Source organism: Mustela nigripes, chromosome 4 (genome assembly GCF_022355385.1).
Source record: "Mustela nigripes isolate SB6536 chromosome 4, MUSNIG.SB6536, whole genome shotgun sequence".
In the NCBI taxonomy this organism is placed as follows: Eukaryota; Metazoa; Chordata; class Mammalia; order Carnivora; family Mustelidae; genus Mustela; species Mustela nigripes.
The window spans coordinates 47972954-47996470 of NC_081560.1; the positions used below are offsets into that span (position 1 = coordinate 47972954).

At 43.5% G+C, this 23517-nt stretch overlaps 1 protein-coding gene across 1 annotated transcript in view; it reads left to right on the forward strand.

Moving 5' to 3' along the window:
• JAZF1 (JAZF zinc finger 1) overlaps positions 1 to 23517 on the forward strand; it is a 322039-nt gene that overhangs the window by 274132 nt on the left and 24390 nt on the right. The window contains exon 3 of the mRNA XM_059396668.1: positions 3494 to 3690. Coding sequence (XP_059252651.1) covers positions 3494 to 3690 — 197 coding nt within the window. The remainder of the gene's footprint in view (positions 1 to 3493; positions 3691 to 23517) is intronic.

Below are 23517 nucleotides of genomic sequence, written 5' to 3' on the forward strand. Positions count from 1 at the left end.
GTCCTCTGAGGTCAGCACTATCCTGTCCGTTAGTTGGTGGTTTTCCTCGATCACAAACGTTCAGACTCACAGGATGACTGGAAGCCATGGTGGACTGGGTCTCACCAGAGGAATAGTGGGCAGAGCCACAGCTTGCCAGCGGGCCAACATCTGGCCATGTGCCGAGTCCTCACCGGTACAAGGTAGACAAGATGCCTCACAGGCAAAGGTGGGGGCTTCCCTGGCAGACGAGGCATTAGAGATCCTGTGACACTCCATGGGCACGCTTCCGGCTCCCCGCCTGGGACGTGCCAAGGTACAAGATCACCACACTCTTTGGGAAGCCCAGGCTCTGACTCCCCTGTCCGCTGTGTGTAAATGGTCTCTCACTCTTCGCAGTCCAGGACCAGTCAGGGGTCATTGGGCTCATAGGGAGTGTTGACTATAGGTGTAGCTGACATACCCTCTTAGCAGATTACCTGAGCTTAACCAAAGATCAGATTCTCCAGCAGTAGGAAAAAGATGTCTATTGACCCTTTGCCTGCAGTCATTAGTCCCGTTTTAAGGAGAATAAAGCTGAGATTTTGAGAGGTTTATCAAACTTGCCTCCAGTCACATAGTAACATGAGCAGGGCTGGAGCCCCCGTGTGCCTGGCTCCAAGCCCTGTAGTCTCACTAAGGTGCAAGATACACGTTTTGTGTTCTACTCCATAGGGTATCTGCTTTTTTTCTTTTTTTTCTTTCTTTTTTTTTTTTTTTTTTTTAACTGTTTAAAAAACTGATGTGGGGGGATGCCTGGCTGGCTCAGTCAGTAGAGCATGCAACTCCCTTGCTTTAAAAACACAACAAAAGGGGCGCCTGGGTGGCTCAGTGGGTTAAGCCGCTGCCTTAGGCTCAGGTCATGATCTCAGGGTCCTGGGATCAAGTCCCGAGTCGGGCTCTCTGCTCAGCAGGGAGCCTGCTTCCTCCTCTCTCTCTCTGCCTGCCTCTCTGCCTACTTGTGATCTCTCTCTGTCAAATAAATAAAATCTTTAAAAATAAATAAATAAATAAAAAATAAAAACACAACAAAACAAAAAACTGACTTGAATTACCTACGTTGAGAACCATTGGTCTTTCTTTCTTTCTTTTTTTTTTTTTTAAAAAGATTTTATTTATTTATTTGAGAGAGAATAAGTGAGAGAGAACATGAGAGAGGAGAAGGTCAGAGGGAGAAGCAGACTCCCCAAGGAGCTGGGAGCCCGATGCGGGACTCGATCCTGGAAGTCCAGGATCATGACCTGAGCCAAAGGCAGCTGCTCAACCAACTGAACCACCCAGGTGCCCCCATTGGTCTTTCTTGAAGAGGCACTATGTCTATCCTGTGTTTTTGCCCACTCCCCACATATCATGTACCGCAATTGGAGAAGATTGGCACTGTGCTAGTTAGTAATTCTACTTGGAATAATAGAAGAAAGCACTAGTTCTTTGCTTTTCTCTGAGAGTCCATATTTTGAGTAGAATTTTGGGGGGCATGGGGGTGATGGTGGAAAGCAGTTTTCAGAAGAGTAGAGCCAACTTTGCACCTGAAAATAAATAAGTACCTAGCTACCAGGTGCACACAATTCTGTTTTGCGGCATTGTTCCTTTCTTTTTAAACCTTCTCCATCTTCTAACACAAAACCTAAGAACTCAAGGCAAAGCATGTAACTTGATTATCATTCAGCCCTTCATAAAAATCTGGATTATTATATATATAGATTATATTGCAGACACCATTCAAGAAATGTGCCATCCATGTTCCAAGTATAAAAGCAGACATTTTAAGACACTAACAATACTGTAATATTGTTTCATTGGGCATTTGGTTGGCTGTTTTTTTTTTTTAAACCAGGCAATGAAACTATCTGTTGACTTTTAAAAATTCCTAGCATAATGAAGACAAATACTAAGAAATTTTTTAGAGAGAATGTGAAATGTACTGGGTCATTATGACCCTGTTTAAGTAGAATGGAATTAATTAATGATTAATTGTATTAAAATGGAACATAATGATGGGGGTGTTGGGTACAGGGAGAATGATGGCCATGGCTCAGAGGACAAGGCAGTAGGCATGGGTGCCTATTTCATTCCCTAAATGCTTTCATGCCCTCTGTTCACTAGGCTTTCTGCCGGTTTCCAAAAATGCAGCTGACAAAGCCTGCCTATCAATAATACCAAAAAAACAAAAGAAAAAAAAAAGTTTGCTGGCAGCTTGGCTAGCTCCGTTGGTAGAACATGTGACTCTTGATCTCAGGGTCGTGAGTTCAAGCCCCATGTTGGACTCAGAGCCTACTTTAAGAAACATTGTATGATGTCTGAAAAAAAGTTTGTTCTTTAGGTGAGAGCATAGATTGCTTTGAATCTTGTATTACATGAATTTATGAACTGTTATGCAGTGAGAAAAGAACAGTTTGAATGTTACTAACATAAGAGAAGTGTGGAAGGGATAACTTTGAAGTGTCCAAAGTGAAATGACCAGGAAAAGTTGCCTTTCTCTTTATGGGTAATAAAATCACAACATAAACCGGTCTTTAGCAGTCATCTTCCTCCTTGTACTGCTCTCTGCCCTTCTTGAATCTGCTTGGGCAGATTTCTTCATTCTGTCAGTGTTTACTGAGATGGACTTGGCAGTGTCCTAGCCGCAATTCTGGGGATTTGTGTCCTTTTCTTTCAGCTAATGGGTAGGGAGACAAGACCTTCAGTCGGCCAGGAAAATTTTTAAAAACTAGATAACAAGGGGCGCCTGGGTGGGTCAGTGGGTTAAAGCCTCTGCCTTCGGCTCAGGTAATGATCCCAGGGTCCTGGGATCGAGCCCCGCATTGGGCTCTCTGCTCAGCAGGGAGCCTGCTTCCTCCTCTCTCTCTGCCTGCCTCTCTGCCTACTTGTGGTCTGCCTGTCAAATAAATAAATAAATAATCTTAAAAAAAAAAACAGATAACAAGATGAGGATCTGGAGTAATACAAAAAAGATCCGTTTTCAGGAGGCCGCATATGTTAAGTGGCAGTGAAGCAGTGGGGACAATAAATCCTACCCACCCGCAGATGAAGGAGGCCCTTTCCACCTGGGAGTGCTGGGAAATTCTGAGAATGGGTGGGCTTTCTATGAGTTGAAAGATGAGAGGAGCTTCCAAGAGAGAGGACGTCTTCTAACCAAAGGCACTGCTGCTGGTGTAGACATAGTGCATGTGTACAAGTTTCCCACAAGGAGGGTTTGCCTCTGGAAGTAATAGGGCCTTCCCGTGAGGAACAGGAAGACATGTTCCAAGTATAAAAGCAGACATTTTAAGACACTGTAACAATACTGTAATATTGTTTCATTGGGCATTTGGTGGGATACTTTCATCCCGTAGGAAAAAGGAATCTGTTACAAGTTTTTGAGATCGTGAACAATCCCCTTTCCCAAGGAGGGGCATCTGTCAAATTCGGGGAAACTGCCATCATTCCTCGTGCTCTAGTGATGGGCCCAGTTACTCACCTTCCATTGTTCCTTCAGATTCATGACAGATGCTGCCCGCCGAGAGCAGGAGTCCCTAAAGAAGAAGATTCAGCCGAAGCTCTCGTTGACCTTGTCCAGCTCCGTGTCTCGAGGGAATGTGTCCACTCCGCCACGCCACAGCAGTGGAAGCCTTACTCCTCCTGTGACCCCACCCATCACCCCCTCCTCTTCATTCCGCAGCAGCACTCCCACGGGTGAGTGGCCTGGCCCTACCACCTGGGGTGGGGCAGGAGGGGATAGTTGTTGGGGAACAGCGTGCATGGGAGTGCGACGTATGATACACTGGGGGAAGTAGGGGGCCGGGGACCAACAATGATTCTGACCCACTGCCTCTCTGACTCTTCATTGATCTCTCTGAGTTTGTTGATTTAGCCCTCTATCACTGATAAATTATTGTGTATAGAGTATGTGATAATGGTTTTATAGGTATTTTTTTTGAGCCTGCCATGTGTGAAGCCTGAAGTGGATTTGCTTCAGTCAGGTGAAAGAGTAGATGAAACAAGATTGCCATGTGGTGATTATTGTTGGTGCTTGGTGACGAGTACACAGGGGTTCACTAGACCATTCTCCCTATTTTGCTTATTTTAAGCATTTTCCACAATAAATGTTTAAAAAAAAAAATTATAAGTGCCTTCTATGTGCCAGGTACTGAGCTACCATAGTGAGCCAAAGGAGACCTCATTCCTGTCCTGAAGGAGGTTAGGCCCCGTGGAAGGCGTTGGCATTCCAGGGGGCCAACAAGCACACCTTTGTCTTCCCCTCCCAGATGTAGAAGCAACTGGAAAATTAAACAGCAGCCAGAGGAAAGATCAAAATCAACTTTATTAGTGACTAAAGCCAAACTGCAGAATGGAACTTGGATCCATAGCCACTGGGCTTCTCTTAGTATGTCTTTTCCTGAATTCAACTTATTTCCCAAACCCCCCTTTTACATGGAGGCCAAGCAGACCTGGGTGCCCCACGGGCTCTGAGATGAGTACACACAGCCCCTTCTCCCCAAATCAGAGAGCCACTAAATTGTGGCTCCCACTCCATGGGCAGGAATGAGTAAGGACAGTCCAAGGAGGCTGGAAAGATCCCTCCTCTTCTTTTTCCCATCTGAGAAGTAGGGAATCTATTTCCCTGCTCCACAGTCAGAGTTTAGACCAGGCATTAAGTAAATAGAACCTTGTAACCGTGACAAGTACTGCATGAAACTCGGTGATACAAGAGCATCCTGACAGAAATTCAGGAAAGGCTTTCCCTGAAAGATAAGTAGGACTCGAGTAGGTAAAGAGGGAAAGGAGGAACATCTCACCAGGGAACGTTTTGCAGAAGCTCTGTGAGGAGGAGGCAGGCTGACCTGCATGAGGTGAGACCAGGGCATTCGGCAGGAATCAAGACACTGTGTTGATCCTGAGAGCAAAGAGAGGCCCCCTAAAATCATACCATCATCTCTGTTGCGTCAGCCCCTTGACTATGGCTAAGAAAGTTGATTTTCTCTGACAGTTTGCAGATCTCTCTTTCAGCCTTCTCCTGTCAAGGGAGGTAGATAGGTTGACTATAGTAGTATTTCTCAAATTGTGCTTCAGAATATCTACTTCATAAAATAGTAGTTGGAGAGAAAGAGATTTCCTAATCAGATGGGGGAAGTGATGGGTCAGACTAAAGTACACTGATTTCTTTAATGCATGGCTTTAATGTACATTGTTATTCTCCAAGGGGAGGATTTAGTAAGTTTCCCAAACTTAGTTGACTGTGAGACTTAGTTAGACTTAAGTTAGCTTAGTTGATTATGAGACCCCCTTCCTAAGGGCAGTTTGGGGGACTATGGCTGATAGACACCTTGTGTTTGGTCATGATTAGGCATTTTGAAGATAAGACAGGCATGGGAGACAGACCAATCAGAGTGCCTATCCGTACTTCTCCCTTTACAAGTCACTAATACTACCCATTATACAGGTTCTTGTGTGAGTTAAATGTGAGAGCATGTGTATACACCAAGCATTCAATAAATGTTCATCCCATGGTCTCGAATTATCAACTAGTAGCTTCAGGAACAGAATCAGCATCACACTCCCATAGAGGTTGAATTGGCTTATTTGTGTCGAGCATTTGTCTGATCCTTTAGACGGCCACCATATTTCCCTTCTCTTTTATTCTGTGAAGATTTACTTTTCCAGAATCTTTGTGTAATATTTGCTATGCGAATCTAAGGAATGCTGTGAGGACGTAGTGTAACTCTGCAATCCCTTTTCTGGGCATTTCTATGAATATTTATTCATCTGTAATATGAATTATGGGGGTGGTTTTATGCTGGAGAGTGTTTTATACCTGACTTAATGTGGACTGACTCGTGGCCAATGCCAGATAACCGTGACTGCACCAATTAGTAGCGGGTGCCATAGAGCCCCATGAAAATAGACAGTTTAAAAGTGAGAGTTTATTATTTTTCATGTAAGAATGTTTGGAAGAAATGGAATCATTTCCTTTCCTTCAGACATAAAGAAACCTTTCTGACACCTTGCCTATTTTAACAATTTCCCACTGAGAGAATTAATTTATGTTGTGGTAAAGATGTATCATTTTCAGTCTGTCAGGATCATTGGTAACTTATTTGCTGCTTGAAGAACGTTCCATGTAAACATCAAAAATTAGGGGAAATGGTTGTTTAAACCTCTACCCTCTGCAATTTTGATTGTGTACATTTTTCAATGTTTGAAATGTTATTTTACCTGTAGTTAGAGAGATCAGCTTATTTTGCCTGACTAATGTGGTTTCGCTCACTTTCTTTGCCAAGTTGTAAATAATATTCCAAGTTTCTACCTCCTAAATTCACTCTTCCAAGTTCCACATTGAAGGTATATTCCAGGTCCAGAAGTAATAGTCCTCTTGTAGAAAGTTTCATTTATAAAATAGTTTTTTAAAATATACTGTCTTGACTAAATTAGAGCTCAGCTTCATCCTGGAGTTTCAAGTATTTCTCGGGTATTCTTGGACCTAATATGTATTTTGCAATTTCTAACTCCTAGGAGAATCTTTTTTCCTCATCTTTTTCATTTTCCATTCTAAGTTTTATTTTTTGAATATATATATATACACATACACACACACACACACACACACACATATATATATCTAGGTATATGTATATATAAAAGAAAGTATTCACTTAAGGAAAGTTAGAATGGTTTAAATCATGAGTTAGCAAACCTTTTCCTTAAAGGACCAAATAATAACTATTTCGTGCTTTCTAGGGCCTGTGGTCTCTGTTCCGGTGACTCAATCCTGCCGTGGAGCAGGACAGCGGGCATAGAGCTCTATAAATGAATGAACTTGGTGTGTTCTTCAAAACTAGAAGTTTTTGTAAAACTCACAGGCCATAGTTTGCCAACCCCTGGTTTAAATCATAAAGATGTGTAATTTAAAGATCAACTTCATTAGGTTCCCTGCAAATAAAGTGTCAAAAGAATTCATACCCATCTCCTTAGAAATAATAACATCTAGAGTGTAATCACTAAGGGGGAACATCGACTAACATTTGTAGAGCGTTTATTATACGCTTTACTGTGTACTTGATGTATGGTGTTTTTAATCCCAACTCAACCAGCTCAACTGAGACGACATTATTATTCCCATATACAGATTAAAGAAACAGGGACTCCTGGGTGGCTCGGTGGGTTAACCCTCTGCCTTTAGCTCAGGTCATGATCTCAGGGTCCTGGGATCAAGCCCTGCATCAGGCTCTCTGCTCAGCGGGGAGCCTGCTTCCCTTCCTCTCTCTCTCTGCCTGCCACTCTGCCAACTTGATCCCTGTCTGTCAGATAAATAAATAAAATCTTTTTAAAAAAATAAAGAAACAGAAGGTTTCTTTAAGAAGGTTAACTTCAGGGCGCCTGGGTGGCTCAGTGGGTTAAGCCACTGCCTTCGGCTCGGGTCATGATCTCAGGGTCCTGGGATCGAGTCCCATGTCGGGCTCTCTGCTCAGCAGGGAGTCTGCTTCCTCCTCTCTCTCTCTCTCTCTGCCTGCCTCTCTGCTTACTTGTGATCTCTCTCTGTCAAATAAATAAAATCTTAAAAAAAAAAATTAAAAAAAAAAATGAAGGTTAACTTCACAAAGCCCCACCTCTGTCTATTCAAAAAAAACATGGTCTTTCCAAAGCACTTGCACTTGCCACAAGAAGACCTTTTAGAAAACTTGGACTAGACCTTCAGCCATCTCGCTGCTTCAGTTACCAACTTGACAACTCCAAACCCAGAATACAACAGAATGTTAAGATAACTGGAACTGTGGTTCCCTTTCATTCACGGAACTCCCGCTTTACCACTCTACTGTTCAAATAGCAGATCACTTTAGTTTAGCTGGGCTTTTCTTTAAGGATGAGCTGAAGCTGATTGCAGAGAGCCAGTTGTTAAATAAATATTCAGGTTTGCAAACCAGGTGTTAGAAGGTTTGTCTTGAAATCAGCCGTGGCGGGAGTATTTCCATCAGTCAAATTGCTACCCATTGGTAGTCAGATACCACCCATCGGACCCCCACCCTTACCCACCCGCCTCCTCTTTACTGTTATGCCAACAGTTTATCCTATCAGGAGTTCTCAGATTAATCTTACTTTGTCATTCAAGGGATCATGGTCCTAATTATGTCTCTGAGTAAACCTAAAGCAAGCCTCAGTCACCAGGAAATAATGGCCATTTCAAACAATGGATTGCTTTGCGGTTATTCACTGCAATGTTTAGGGGCCCATGTAGTGACACGGAAAGGTTTTCACATTGGTGGGTTGTAAAACCACATGTGCAGCATGATCCCAATTGTATTTTTTACTCTAAAAAAGTTAATTGTGGTTCCCTTAATATGATGGGAAAATTGGTGTGATTTTCTCCTTTTCTCTTTTTTCCCATTCAGTAAGGTGAGTCTGCTTTATTTTATAACTACAATTGTTTAGTGTATATGATGGGAAGATTGAGACAGGACTACTGATGGCCCCCCACCCTCCAAGAAAGAGTTTAATGAATTCATCTTCTTCAACTTAATTTAATTATCTCTTCCTGGAGGAGGGAGGTCATCCTGTAGGAAAGGTCTGGGGTTAGCTCTGGCTAATTGTATTGCTTATAGTGCCTGTGGATTAGTCAAAGAAGTAACTTCTCCCCCCGACTCCCCTCCCACCCCATATTTGCCACTGAATCTCTTAAAACAGTGACTCGCCATCAAAATCATCTGGAAGATTCTTTTTTTTTTTTTTTAATTTCACGTAAACTATGCCACACATGGGGCTCAAATGACCTCAAGATCAAGAGTCATATTTTTTACCCTCTGACCCACCCAGGCACCTCCCCACCTGCACCGCTCCCCCAAACCTGGAGGATATTTAAGCCACTTTTCACTTGGGCTCCAACTCTGATCATTTGGTAGGTGAGGCTTGGGCACTGGGTGTTTTTAAAAGCGCTCTCAAACTAGATCATTCTAACCCATAGCCCAAGTTGGGAAAGCGCTCTTTTAAAAATGTGATCAGTCTAGTCGTCATAGCCGTGTGTTTTCTTGCTTGGGTTAACATATTTCCACCTTGCCTGGAGAAAGGTTACTGTAGTCGACTTGCTAGGACTCCAGAGATGGGTCCAATGGGACTGAACAGATGCTCGCTTATGTCTTAATGGAGAAGCTATGGAAAGAGTTGGCTGGATTTCTGGTTATAATAGCATTGCATAGTCTCTCCCGGAAAATATTTGTATATATATTTTGGCCCACTCGGTGGGGATGGGGGGCATTAAAATATTAAACCAGAGAAAGGCACCCAAGGAAATTAAACCAATTTTTTTTGTTTTCTTGTTTAGGCTCCCTGTAATGAGTGTGAAGTCACAGATAATATCTATGAATGCATAATTTGAGTTTTTATGTTGTGTTATTTCCCTTCATATTTCTGTGTCTCCTGCTGTTTGGCCTTACAGTAGACCCTTAACACTCCTTTATGGCTTTTGCAATAAGTTGCTCAGATTATAAGATTTCAAAATTTCCAGGAGTTACTGGTCCGCAGCAGGTCTTTTTAAAAAGTATTAATTTTTCCCTCAGGATGCAAATTACTGTGCAGTATAGACTTACAAAATTGATAAAATTTTACTTGACATTTAGAAACTGTTTAAATGGGGTTGAGATGGACTCTCCCCAGCCCTGCCGTGCCCTTATTTTTAGAAGGCAAGATAAACTTCCGTAGGCTTAATAGAAGCAGAAAATCTCAGAGATAACCAAGGTGAAGTCTAAACTAACCTATCACCCACCCCAGGAGGAGGAGGAAATAGAAGGCAAAACCTTAAGGAGAGAAATCCTATTCTGTTTTATGGTGGAAAACGAGAAAGAAAAGCCAAATATTTCAGCAAGACTGAATTCTGTGACCTACTTATGAATGCCTGAAGCCATTGTTTGGTCGTTGGCACAGGTCCTGCCCTAAAGAGCTGACCATCTAGGCCACGCCAAAGAAACATTCCCCCAAATCTTCCTGTTAGGAAAGCGGCCTAGATTCCCATTTGCCTTTTCACATAAAGTGCTGTCTTGTGCCGGAGAATGACAAGATGTTGCCATTCCGTCTGGCCTGCGTTCTGTTCAGGATCAGGAACACACCCTTTCCTGGCCCATGGGTTTTTTTGCTTGTTTGTTTACATACTAATTTGGTCTAATCATTGTTCTTCCATCATCTTTTTTGATTGACTCGTAAAACCGTTATCCTGCTTCCTGAGGATCAGGCTCCCATCTTGGGGCCAGTTCTGCTTCCTTCCCCACCATTGCTTGTGGCAACTTGTTTTTCATCTCCTCTTGCCTCTCAAAGTGTTGGTAGAGTAAGGATGGCAAGAACAAAATAGTATTTCGATTACTTTTCCATAACTACACAACTTATAAGACATCTAGATTTCTAAACAAAACTCTTTCTTGGCTGGAAGAAAACAGTCAACTTGGTGATCTGTAATAATAATAGATTAGATCTTTGTAGCGCTTTATAGTGCAGGAAAGCATTCACATTCACCATTATCAATCCCACTTTAAAGACAAAAGAAACTAAGTCTCATTTACATGACACCTTGCCCAAGTTCAAGTGGTTCCCAGATGGCATGGCTGCTGTTTTCCGCAGCACCAGGACTCGGCATCTTATCATCTGACATAATTTACTAAGTATCTCCTTTGTTAGAGGTGCTGTGCCAGGTCTTGTGGGTACAGAAAAGTGTAAGGCCTAGCGCTTATGGAGTAGAACTTACATCTTTTAGTTATAGACTTGTAGGACAGACATGTAATGAACATGACATAAGCACAGATGGCCTAAATTATCAGCATGGGTGATTAGTAAGACGAGAGAGATACAAACAGCGCCATTCCCTCTGTGCCATTTTAGCACAGTTACAAGCTGTATATGCACACTCATAAAATGTCTTAGATTCTATAAGGCAAATGTAAATTCCAGAGGAGCTGGAATGAGATGAGATCAGTGGGAAAGTGACCTGGGGCAGACAGTTTTCTACTCCATGATCATTACCGAATGTCAGCTTAGGGAATTTTAGTGATCAGACCTTGGGTATGTTAACAAAAGGTGTTAGTGAATCTGGGTTTTTCTGGATCATCTTTCAAAACTCTGGGAATGTAGAAGTAAAGGGAAGAGAACCTTAAGCATCAGAGGGATCTGAATTCAAATCTCGGTTCTCCTGCTGGAGAGAGTGTTGGCCTTAAGTTTTTCCAAGTCTCCATTTCCGTATCTGTACGTGGGAGGCAATCCTACCTCACTGTGAAGATGAATGAACTAGAAAGCAGGATGGCAGGATCTCCTTGTGTTAACACTGTCTCTCCTGAAACCACCAGCTCAGAAAGGAGCTTGGCTTTGGAGGGGCCTGACCCTGCAGAAGAACATACAGGGGTAGAGAAGCCCCATATGTTCCGGAACTGTCGGCTGGCAGTGGTGGGAAGCACTGATGCAGGCAATCTAGTTAGGGCTTCTTGAAGTCTCTGGAATAGCACATTCCAAACTAAGAAAACACTTTCTGCTCTTAACTGAGTCCTTTCGGGCAGACAGTATCTCACCAGCCCCAGCCAGGGTGCTCGTGCATGTTTATTTTTGGTCTGCGCTAACCTCAGAAAAAGCTGCTTCCAGGAATGTGCATTACAGGTGGTACTTGCTAATGACCTGCTCTGGGCAGAGGCCCATTTTCTGAAGGAAGGGGGGGTGTCCTATCCGAAAACAAAAATGACAGTCTACATTATTAATATGGGGACATTTATGATAACTGCTTTATGACCAGGGATGGTAGAAGTAAAGAGTTAGCTGGTTCACGGATTTTAGATCTTGTTTTGTTATTTTGGTTAATGTAATGAGAATAGCCCTTTTAATTGTGGAAATTCAAAGCACGATGAAAATGGGATATTGAATGTTTCCAACAATGCACACTCTCCTTATGAGCTCTGTCCCCTCTCTTCTTAAAGGAAATGGCCACACAGGCCCAGCCACCACTGCAGTCGGAGGTGGGGGCGCCCCTTGGCCCCACCCACTTTGAGCGGCTTTTCATTTTCAGGGCCTTCATGATGTGGCAGAACTAAACATTGCACTAATAAGATATATCTAGGTCATAGGGCTACATAAAGGTCATCTCAAGGTCTTTAGGACCAGGTGAATTTTGACTACAGCATCTTAGAAATTCCCTGCTCTCCTTTCTCTGAAGGGCAGAGAACATCCTCAGAGCTGCCCTGAAGAGGGGAGAGAGCATCAGAGGTCACTGTTCCTCCACCCAGTTGAGGGGAATGAGATGCTCTCAGATTACATAGCTTCTTTGGGGCTCCAAAGCCAAAGTGCAGTTGGCCTGGCAATTCGACTCCAGGAACTTACCCAAGGGAAGTGAAACCAAGTCCACAAAAGACAAGTGCAAGGATGCACAGAGCAGCTCTAGTCACAAAAAACCCAGAAGGTTAATTCACTTGTAGGTAAGTGGATAAACAAATCGAGATCTGTCCATACAGTGGCCTGCAGAGTTGGCGATAAAAAGGAACAGAGTAATGTTACACCGAACAAACATAGATGAATCTTAAAGAAAAAACTACACTGAGTGAGAGGAGGCAGAGTATGCAAGAAAGTCAGCCACAGGCAAACCGGTTTGTGGAGACAGACCTCAGAACAGCGGTTGACTCAGGGAGCATGGAGATAGGGGTGTGTGTACAAGAGAACTTTCTGGTATGATATTTTCCATATCTTGACTGAGATGTTGGTTACCCAAACGGATCCATTTGTTAGACTTCTCAGTTAAACACTTGAGGTCTGTGCATTGCGCTCTGGACGTGCTTGCTTATTATGTTAAAAAAGAATCAGTGGCTCCGGGCAGAAATGGGGACTGGGAGCCCAGTTTCCACCCACGCTTGAGGGAGCAAATAGCATTTCCTCTGCTGTAAACAATTCATTTAAGAACAAAGGAGGTAAATACATGCAGTGGGTCCTTGAGGTACTAAAATCTCTGGAATTTCCTCTCCATTGAAGACAGACAGTAAGTGGAATCCCAAGTCCTCAGCTTTCTTAGGAACACTGAGGAATCAATAGCATGGTCAAATGAAACAGTGCCCGTGCATACCAAGGGAAGAAATAAAGCGGGGAGAAAAGAAGAAAGAAGGGGAGACCAAGCAGAACTAGTTGTCAGACGCTTGGTCTTAGGTCACAGTTAGAATTGGTTAAGGACTAAAAGGATTCCTGATAGAAAATTCTAGCATCTGGATCTTCCATTGCCAAAACATTTTGCTTCCTGTGAGATAAAAAGTGGTTCATTGTGTTGAGAATTTTTCAGGGAAGAAAATTAAAGTGGCTTAGTTTTATCCTCTGAAACTCTTAAAAAAAAAAAGAAAAAGTTTCTATCCTGAGCAGCCCTCAAAAGCGGCTTATCTTCTGATGTCATATTTGCAGTGACAGAGCTGTCTATGGTTTACCTTCCAATGAAAATATTCTTGAGGCCTACCATTTTAGCAATACCTTGCTTAACTGTGGACATTTAACATAGTTTTAAACCAGAATTTCTTCTCTACTCTTAACTGTGTTGTTTAATTGAACTCAAGAAAAATAGTATGTCCGCTATTAAGAATTCCCACAGGAAATCTAAAAAGTCTTGACAGTCCTCTTTCACCTCTTGCAGGAAACGCTTCGTAGCAAGGCTTTGGTTCTCCATAGGAGTTGCTTTCTCTTTGTCCCAGCAGGGATCTCTGCACCTGCCAAAAAAATATCAGGAGAGATCACAAGATAAAGTTATTTCAAAGGGCACACATGAAGACTGTGCTGTGCTCCCCTACCCACCCCCCCCAAAAAAGTGCAGTCTCTTTAAGCCAAGGTCCAGAGCTCACTCGTATGCCAGCACCCATCAGTGCACACTTCTCAGTAATTTCCCTTGGAAAAATAAGTTCCAGAGCCGAAATCAGAGTGCTAAAGAGAGCAATGGATTGTAAGCCTGGAAAACGGTGCCGATTCCGCTGGAAACATGAATAAACAAACGCGCGGCGCTCCCGGACACCTCTGCCGCGAAGGCGATGGGGATTTAACACCTGATGAATTTTCAGCCCGGCCAAATGGCTGTGTATCCAAAGAAGGCTTTTTTTTTTCCCTCCCACCTAAAATACAGCATATTAAAATCAGAGAAGCCCTTTCATCTTCACGGGTGTCACGGCAGCAAACTTATTTTAATGTCTTTTCCATGTGGGTCTAGTTTTCAAAATAAAATGATCCCCAGGCATGACCAGCTGCACAGTGTTAAAGAATCTGCAGAAAAATGGGAAAGCAGTCAGCTAATTTGTGCCTGCGAGAAAGTCAAGGTACAGAATCTCCTTGCTCCTGTCCCAGGGCTTTGTGCAGACTTCTTGGAGATGCACTAAAAAGAAAGTGGGATTTGACAGGAAGGGAGAAAGTTCCGCTACCTTTAGTACCCAAAGTTACCAGACCCAATTTGGTGCTAGGGACACACAAGTTTCTAGCAGCTTGCCACCAAGTTTATGTCGCTCCTCCTTGGAAACCTGTGTCGCTTTATATCCATCAGACCAAAAATGAGTTGGCTTGATCTTAACCAGATCAAAGATGGCTTTCATACTCCTCTGGGCTCAATAAGTTGTTTGTTTCTTTAAACCTAGCCAATTCAGGCTCTCTTTGGCATGGAAACACACATCAAAAATCATCCCCGAGAAACTGAAGTTGGTTGGGGGACAGCTGTGTAGGAATTTGAGATTTAACTCTGCCATGATGTGCTATATTTTCTACGTAGGCACCCAGTTATTACTTTTTTCCCCCCTAAAGACAAAAAAGGCAGCCAAGGTGTTCCAGATGATTATAGCCCCGAGAACAAGTCATTCATTCAGAGAAACCGGTTTCCTTTTGTCCAATAATTTTGAATAAACTAAAGTAGCTAGAGAGTGCCTACCATTGTCAGCCAACTAAGATGTCTCTTTCCAGCCTTGGTCGGGGGGATTTTTAGTTTTAAAATGGATACAGTTTTCAAAATTGCCCTAATAACAAGAAATACCAAATAACAAGAAAAACATGTATAAAGCAGATTTCTCTTGTAGCAAATAGTTAAAAAAAAAAAAAAAGTGTTTCTGTGTGAGATTTCTCAAGCTTTTTATAGGCTATGTAACTGCACGGTAAAAATTCTAGTCACAGTGTTTGACAAGAAAACAATTGCATACAATCTTAAATTCAGGGGTGGGAAGGACCTCAACATGCTTTTTCCATTGGATGCTGTGTTCCCATTTCTGTCCACCAGGCAGAACCATGCCGCATTATTTCAGCTGAACTCCTGTAAACTCATAAATACGAGGGCCAGTGCCAGGCACTCCATTCTGGGTGATGTTTTTGGAACACAATCATGATCCTATATCTTGAACATGCCCCCGTACCATCCCCTTAGGTGACTGCTCTGTAAAATTCCATAAAATTCTAAACCGTAATCATGTTGAAAGTCTCATCCCATGGGGGGGGGGGGGAAGTCTCCCTAAAATTCAACTCAATAAAGTTAATTTTGGCGGAGCATTCAGATGCTATGAACAGAATTTCACTGCCATTAAAAGGAAATAGTCTTTGAAAAAAATTGTTTAATTAAATCCACTTGGTTTTAGTAATATATGTGTGTGTGATTTAGAATATGCTAGGCTGTACCTAAAGGAAATTATTTTCTTAAGACTAACAAAACTTGACAAATCATTAACTTTTAAAAGCATAAAATTAAAACGTTGCAGCTCAGTTGCGAGTGACCTGCCAGAGGGGCCTGGCCTGGAGTTGGTTGTGACAGACCAGGTGGGTCCCTACTACCACCTGTGGACAACGCACCACAGTCTGGAGGGTTGGTTGTTTTTTTTGAGTTCCCCCACCCCCAGAAATGAATAAGCCCTTTTGGAAACCAAACCCGTAAAATTAAAATTATGAAGTAACTGCAAATCTAAAAATTGGGATTTTAAAATTCTCTTCAGAAATAAATGTGAGGTTCTGGGATAGCTACATAAGAAGCTTACATTACAGAAGCATGTGTACACCATTGATCATTAATACATGATACTTGGCAAGTACACGGCAAATTAAAAGGTAGAATCCAGCTAACACACATGTAAATAATCTATAGAGCCATGTTTCCTAAAATGAATCAGTAATAAACTTAATAGAAAGGATTTCTTTTTTTCCTCCCTGTCTTTGCTTCTCTACAAAGATCTGTTTCCTGGCGTCACCAGAAGAGGAAGGTTTGCCAGGTCTAGAAAGCTCGTCCTTTGTCAGGTGGGAACCATTGAGCTAAAGCTGTCAATGTGGTAGAGTGAGGAGCTTTGTCCCTTTGATTCTGTCAAGCAAGGAGGGCAAGCTGGAAGATGAATTATGCTATATATAAACTTGAAAGGAGCTTCATGTTCACGGTAGCAGTGACTCTTAAAATAGCATCTCACAGCCTCCTAGAATTTCTGTTCACTTTGTCTGTATTTTCTATTATATGATTGTATATTTTGGAAAGGTGGCAGGAGTCAAAAGTGAGTGGATAGTTTCTCAGAACATTTTGCCTCTCTTGTCATGTTCCAGAAGATGGCAATTTATGATTCCTTCGGAGCAATGTCAGGTTCTTGTCTCGAAAGCGTTCTGGGTGGCCTGAATTTATTAGTGTCATAAACCAGATTGTTACCTAGTTGCCCAATTAATAGTTGTCATTGGTTCTTCTCATTGACAGAGGAAGATACGAAACAATCAGGTCTATGTGCTGGTTCCTTACAGTCTTGTGAGGTAGACCGTCTTGCCCTGGGTTCGTGATGCTCACCATCTGGAACTCTGTGTCTTGAAGTTACTTCAGATGACCCTGGCATGGTGTCACTAAGCCTCAGGCCCTGGGCTTCATTCCCATGCGGGGCAATTGACTTGACTGCATCCCAGGACCATGACCTTGATGCTAGCTGAATACCAAACAACAGGTATTATGGTCCCTCAGTCTCTCTGGAGAGAGATGGTGAAGCTCTGGTGAACACATCGGGGCTGATTGGCCTCCTGAAGCATTGCTTTCCTCTGGCTCGGCCAAGATCCCAAGGGGATCGAGGTCTGTGAAAATAAGATTACGCAGGAAACAGTTAAAAGTGCCTGTCCCTGAAGTACTCCGAATGGCCTCAATCTTGCCGTAACACATTCATCTTCCCAATCTTACTGAGTTCCCTTCCCAGAAACCCGTTTTTCCTCCCAAAGAGGTAGCTAACCAGAGTCCCAGGCTTTCTAGACAGGTGTTTTCTCTTGGCTTGGTCCTGGAGTAGGTGAAAATGATTTCTTCCAAGTTTCGCAGGAGAGCATACAGCCCCCTACCTCTATCTGTCCGTAAAACCTAAGGTCAAAATAGTTGTGAGTTCCTCCGGATTTTAGCACCACAGCTGTAGTATTTTGGGACGCATTTTCCCCATATACGTAGTCTGGACCACTGTATCTTTACACACCCTGTTGCAATGGTCCAAAGATGCAGAGAAAGTCGAAACAACCTACGTAGAAAACATAAAGCAGGAAAAGGGTCAGCTTTCCCCTGTTTCTCCAAGCAAGCCCCGTCTTCTAGGTCAGAGCTGTGTGGGCAGCCTTCTTTCTTTGTCCTCCCTTATTACCTTGAGTTGATTTTTCTCACTAGGGTTCTTGTCCCCTTTTCCTGTCCTTGTTTTGACAAGGAAGAAAATAAACATAGTCGGTGATAAAGCTTGGGAGTACTGGGTTTCCAACCGCAGCCTCTGCCAAAGGCCAGCGTCCTCTCGGTAGCCTGTCCTTCGGCATGGTAATTAGTAGTATGGGAATTTTTACGGTAACCTCCCTGAGGAGCAATTTCACCAAAGAGTAACCCTCTTGTCTAGACCGTACAAACCCATAAAGTCATCACTAGCTGGGATTTCCAAGCTAAAACACGGCAGTAGAAAAGACTGCCTCTAGTCTTGAAGGGCTTTCACGTATAGAGCGACCATTGTGGAGACCGGTTGTCCGCCCCAGGGCACAGACCCCTGTCCGGGAAGAGTAATGGAGACTCTCCCACTGACTCTGTCAATCGAGGAAAGCCCCCCAGCTGGGAATTTCTGCTTTATTGGCATCTATGCAGCCTTGCCACCTCCTTGCATTTTAAGCCTAGCGCACTCTTCGGACTTCGTTATTACAATACACTTTCGAGAATGATCCAGCTGTTCCTTTTTCTTTCTTGCTTGCCAAAGCTAATTATTAATTACTGAGATAAAAGCAGTTTAATGCTTGACATTTTAAGAAACAGAGGCTGGCAAAACTTACCCAGAGAGAAAGAGAGGGTTCAGACTTTTAACCCAGCGTTCCTCCCACTTTAGGTACTTAGCAGAGTACGGGCAGTTATAAGGACGGTAGTGTTAGTCACACTGGACAGTGGAAATGTGCCCACTGGAGGGAGAAGGGCAGAAGGGGTAAGGCGTGTCTGAGTCACCCGTGAGAGTCTCCCCTGAATGGAGTGGAATCAGATGACTGAACTTTACTGCCAGTAGCCTGTTCTTTTAAGAAATGATGTTTGTTTGTTTAGTAATCTCTACACCGAACATGGGTGTCAAACTCATGACCCCGAGATCAAGAGTCACATGTTCCACTAACTAAGCCAATCAGGCGCCCTGCAAATTCTGTTAAAACAGATCACCCAAGGAGAAAAACAGATCAAGAGATAGGACTTATGGAATAGAATAGTCATGAAAACCGTGGAAGAAAGATCCTCTGATCTCTACCCCAGCTTGGCAAGGGGCATTAGAGTTACCCGTGATGCTCCCGCCTAGAAGAAAGAGAAGAATATCAAGAGCGCCTGGAGGGCTCATCTGTTAAGCATCTGACTCTTGATCTTAGCTCAGAGTTGTGAATTCAAGCGCTGTGTTGGGTTCCAAAAAAAAGAAAGGAGTAACAACGTTGGTCTCCAAGTGGGGATGCCTAGAATGTGCTTTGCCCTTGGCTAAGCACATTTTTCACATCCCCATTTTACATTTGTAGTGGAAACTGAGAGGTCAGAGATGTTAAGTAACGTGCCAAGGGCATGCTGTTGATGTGTTTGGGTGACTGGATCTTAACCCAGGTCTGCCTTTTTCCAAAGCGCACTCCTGGTTGCTCTCCTCTGTGACCCCTGGAAATAAGAAATGTGATTCATTTATATACCCTTCAGCAGTGCTTAGTGCACCCTCATCCTCTAGGATGACTATTTTCCAGGAATAACTAGGAGGGGTATCCTTGTTGATTCACAGAACAAACACTTGAGTGTGTACTATGTGCCAGACTTATGTGCCAAGATAAAAGCCATAACCCCCATCCTCAAGGAGCCCAGAGACAAGTGAGGAAGAGACAGATGATGAAACTCATTAAAAATGCAAAGCTCCTTGATGAAGACAAGTATGGTGTGTACACAGAAGGAAGGGACACCTAACCCAGCCTTGGAGGGAGGCGTCACAGAGGACTTCTTGAAAGCACTGATACTCACTCTGAGTTTTAAAAATCAGTACATCTTAGGGGCACCTGAGTGGCTCAGTGGGTTAAGCCTCTGCTTTCAGCTCAGGTCATGGTCTCAGGGTCCTGGGATTGAGCCCCACATCAGGCTCTCTGCTCAGGGAGGAGCCTGCTTTCCCCTCTCTCTCTGCCTACCTCTCTACCTACTTGTTCTCTCTCTCTCTCTGTGTCAAATAAATAAATAAAATACTTAAAAATAATAATAATAAATAAATAAATAAAGATCAGTACATCTTAGATGAAGAAAAAGAAGGTGTATGGTTCATATGGGTAGGGAGGGAGAAAAATGCCCCGCTGGCAAGAGTTTGCCCCCTCAGCCCCCCCCCTCCCCGCTTTTTTTAAGTATAACCGGAAACCGCTGGAGGATTTTTACACAGGTAATGTCATGGTTTGCCGTACATTTTTAAAAGATGATTCTGACTGATTAATGACTTTTGGGAGACAGGCAGAGAATGGCAAAAGGGGAGTTGGTATCTGCTGCAGCCCCCCAGGAGAGGCAGCAGCGACAGGACAGGGGCATAGGGTGGAGTGTGGAGGGACATGGGGTGTTGGGAGGTAGATCCTACAGGAGTTCCAGGAGCGGAGGGAGAGGGTAAGGCAGGAGTGACTCCTGGGTTCCTTGTCAGAACAACTGAGTGGGTGATGGTGCCATTTCCTGGGCACGGTGGGGCAGGAACAGGTTTTCGGGGACAGTATACAGTCAAGTACTCTCTTTCAGAACCAAGACATTATCTTAAATCACTGACTATCTCTATCATGATAGTCTGTATTTCAGTAGTTCTCCAATTTTTCCTGGTCTGGGAGCATCCTAAAGATATGGATCCCTGGGATCCACTCTAAATTTTGTCAAACGTAACAAGGAGAGCCAGGAATTGGGAGCTTCTAGTGGTTTCCAGGTGATTCTACCACCGTCAGGCCAGCATCAAGCCACGGACCTGGTTTGCAAATGAACCTCTACTGTTTCATATTTGCCAAGGCCAGTCGTGATGACCTGAAGGCGATTAGAGCAGCATTCCTGCCCAGATGCAAAACCCCTGTTGTGCTGAACCACCAGCAGTTTTCCCAGATAAGTCATTCTAAAATTAAAGGAAAGGTTTGCTGACTGGCCTGACTCAGGCTGTGCGTCTTTGATGTTTTTCTCTCCATGTTAGGCATAGTTCTAATAAGTGGGGAACCTTGAAAGAATAGCCTTTTCCTAAATGACAGGAATGTTGCCACATACTAGTGTTTTTCATAAGGACCTAAGACTCAGATGTCTGTCTGAATGATCTGATCCTCGTAAATCAGTGGATTGGTTCTGGAAATCCCATGAGCCTCGGCTTTCTTGAGAGATTTATGGTACTTCCCGCTCTTGTTGAGGCCAGGAATAACATCATAGCTCCCTCAGTACTTCTGGTTTTCGTTCCTGAGGGGGCAGCAAAGGAAGGGAGAGGTGTGCTGAACCAATACCACTTCGAAAGAAAACCATCTAGACTTCTTTTCCAAAACCTCAAAAAAGTAAAAAAGAGCCTCATGTTCTACTAGAGTATAACAGTTTTCTGCCCTCTGGTCTACCCTCCCTGGGGATTTTTCCATCATCTTCACCCAAGTGGGTCCATGGTGTGGGAATGGGGCCAGAGCTGGCTGGAGCTCATGGGTACCTTCCAAGGTGAGGCCGCGTTTTAAGACACTTCCAGAACAATGTTAACTGATGGATAGCAGTGAATTCCCTCTTGGCCTGACCAAGAAAAGGGACTAATGAAGACTACCATTCTAGTTAGAACCCATGCCTGGCAAACCAAATTACGCATTCCGTTGGCCAAAGCGAGTGTGAGAGTTTGTAGCCCACCTCATAATGACATCAGAGTCTCTGCATCTACCGTAGCAGCAGCCTGTCAGACAAGCATCAGAAACCATTCCACCAGCTCTCTAAGAGAGCGACAACCAAGGACCCAGGTCTAAAGACTCTTCCTGGAAGACCCAGTTCTGAGTGCCGTGGGGAGGGGATGAAAGATGAGAAAGGAATCCCTGCCCTCCAGGGGACCAGAATCTAGCTGCAGAGGAAGACAAGTGTGTAAGTAAGGCGCCTAGAAGACCCTGAACCTAAGAGCCTAAAATCAAGTGTTGTCATTGTCAAAGAAAGGAGCAGTCCCTTCTACCTGGGGACACTCCAATTCATATTCAGTTACCTGGGGAAACAGAGCATTGGAGAGAGGCCCTCAGGGATGAGCTCAGGTAATGGATATGAGGTGGAGTGGCTGTTGTGTTATGGATTCCAGTTCCCCAGATCTTTTCAGACGACAGGAAGGTGGTGTGGGGACCATAGTATACACACACCCTCTTGGTTGGTGTGTGAGAGTCGCGGCATGGACACACAGATATAACAGCCTTCAATGCTGGACTAGGGAACTGGTGTTTTATAGAGTTGGCAGCAGGAAGGCATTTTTAGTACAAGAGGTAACTACTGCAGTCAAAGAAGAGCGACGTGACAGACTGCGGATCTTTAGGAGAATGTCTGGCTGTGGAAGGAGGACAGGTTGGAGGGCAGGAGACTGGAGGCTACTGGTAGACCAGTTAGGAGGTTGGTTTAAGAGCCAGGGTGCACATACGGGAGTAAATTGGATTTTCTTGATGAAATTTCTGCATGTCGAAGGGGAAATGACTTGATGTGGAAGGCTTTTCAACGCCGTTCTCTGGAACACACAAATCCCTCCAAGTTGATAGAAACCTGCCTGGCTTGCTCAACATAAGTAAACCTCGTAGACATTGGAATGTTTATGTTCAGCCCAAAATGGCTCTGGTTTTTTACACAGCTGTAAAGTGTATTTAACTCCCAAATATAAAACACTTCTTGACTACTGTTTCATAGCTTCATAAAACCAGCCTCAATTGCGTAGGTGCTTTCTGTTGTCATCCCCTATCTTTCTACGCAAATCTGTTTCCTGATATTGTTTTTCCAAGGGAAGAAAAATGCAGCCCAGCATAAACTACCTTTTTTACAAGCAGCCGTAAGAAGAAAGCCTTGAAGACAATAAGGAGCCTCTGCATTTATATTTTTAACCCAAGATTACAGATCTAACTAGCTGGGAAGCAAGGTTGCTTTAATTATTGAATGTTTTTCATTGTGGTTATGAGTGTAAGTCAGTAACAGATGTTCATTTTCCCTCAGCTCAACTGTTTTTAATTCTTTCTTGAACATGGAGAGAGAAATCTTTAAACATTTGCCAAAGTTCAATTAACATCCCTGGCTAAAGGTGGAAAATGCCCTACTTTGTTTTCTCTCCACCATGTACCTGCATTGGCCGCCTGTGCCGCGGAGCACCGGGGAAAGGTTCCAGCTGGCACAGGTTTTATGGCTGCAAACTTAATTTGCAGAATAAGCCTTTGGCAGGAGGGGTCTGTTGGACTTTTTATATATTTATTTATTTACTCTTTTTCAGTTATAAATAAAATTACACTGTAAAACATTGCAGCTTAATTGCAGGAAACCCGGCGCTTTTTTTTTTTTTTTTTTTTTGGTTGTTGTTCTGCAAGTGGTTAATAGCTCATGTTTTGTTTATACGAAGCTGTAGAAATCTTGTGTAAGAATATGTTTACAGCCAAGGCTGTGTGACTCGGTTTATCATGTTTTTCCTGTGCTCTGTGGAACAGATCTGGCTGTTCCTTATTGAAAGGGCTTTTACTGTTGGAGAGCGGGGCTTGGGGGTATGGGGGGTGGCGTTTATGTAAGAATGCAGAATGGCTTCCAGAGGCTATGGGCACTGGAGCTATAAAGCCACAGCAGCTCCTCCTAGGATGACCTTGCTGCTCCTTAGAAGTAGCTCAGCAGAATTTTCTGGAGTACCGCAGAACAAGGCACAGGTGATAGCCCTAGTAAACTTTTCTCCCCACCTCTGATCCTGGGATGCGTGGTCTGCATGCCTAGTCCTTATCTGGCAGTCTGCTGAGCTAGAACCAGGCTCATAATCACAGGAACCCACTTCCAAAATATGGGAACCACCATGTAATTTATATTTGGGTGTCAGCTTTCTGAACTTAGACTCTTCAGAAAAACAGAGTCCTAGAAAACCTTTCTCATGGATGCCAAAC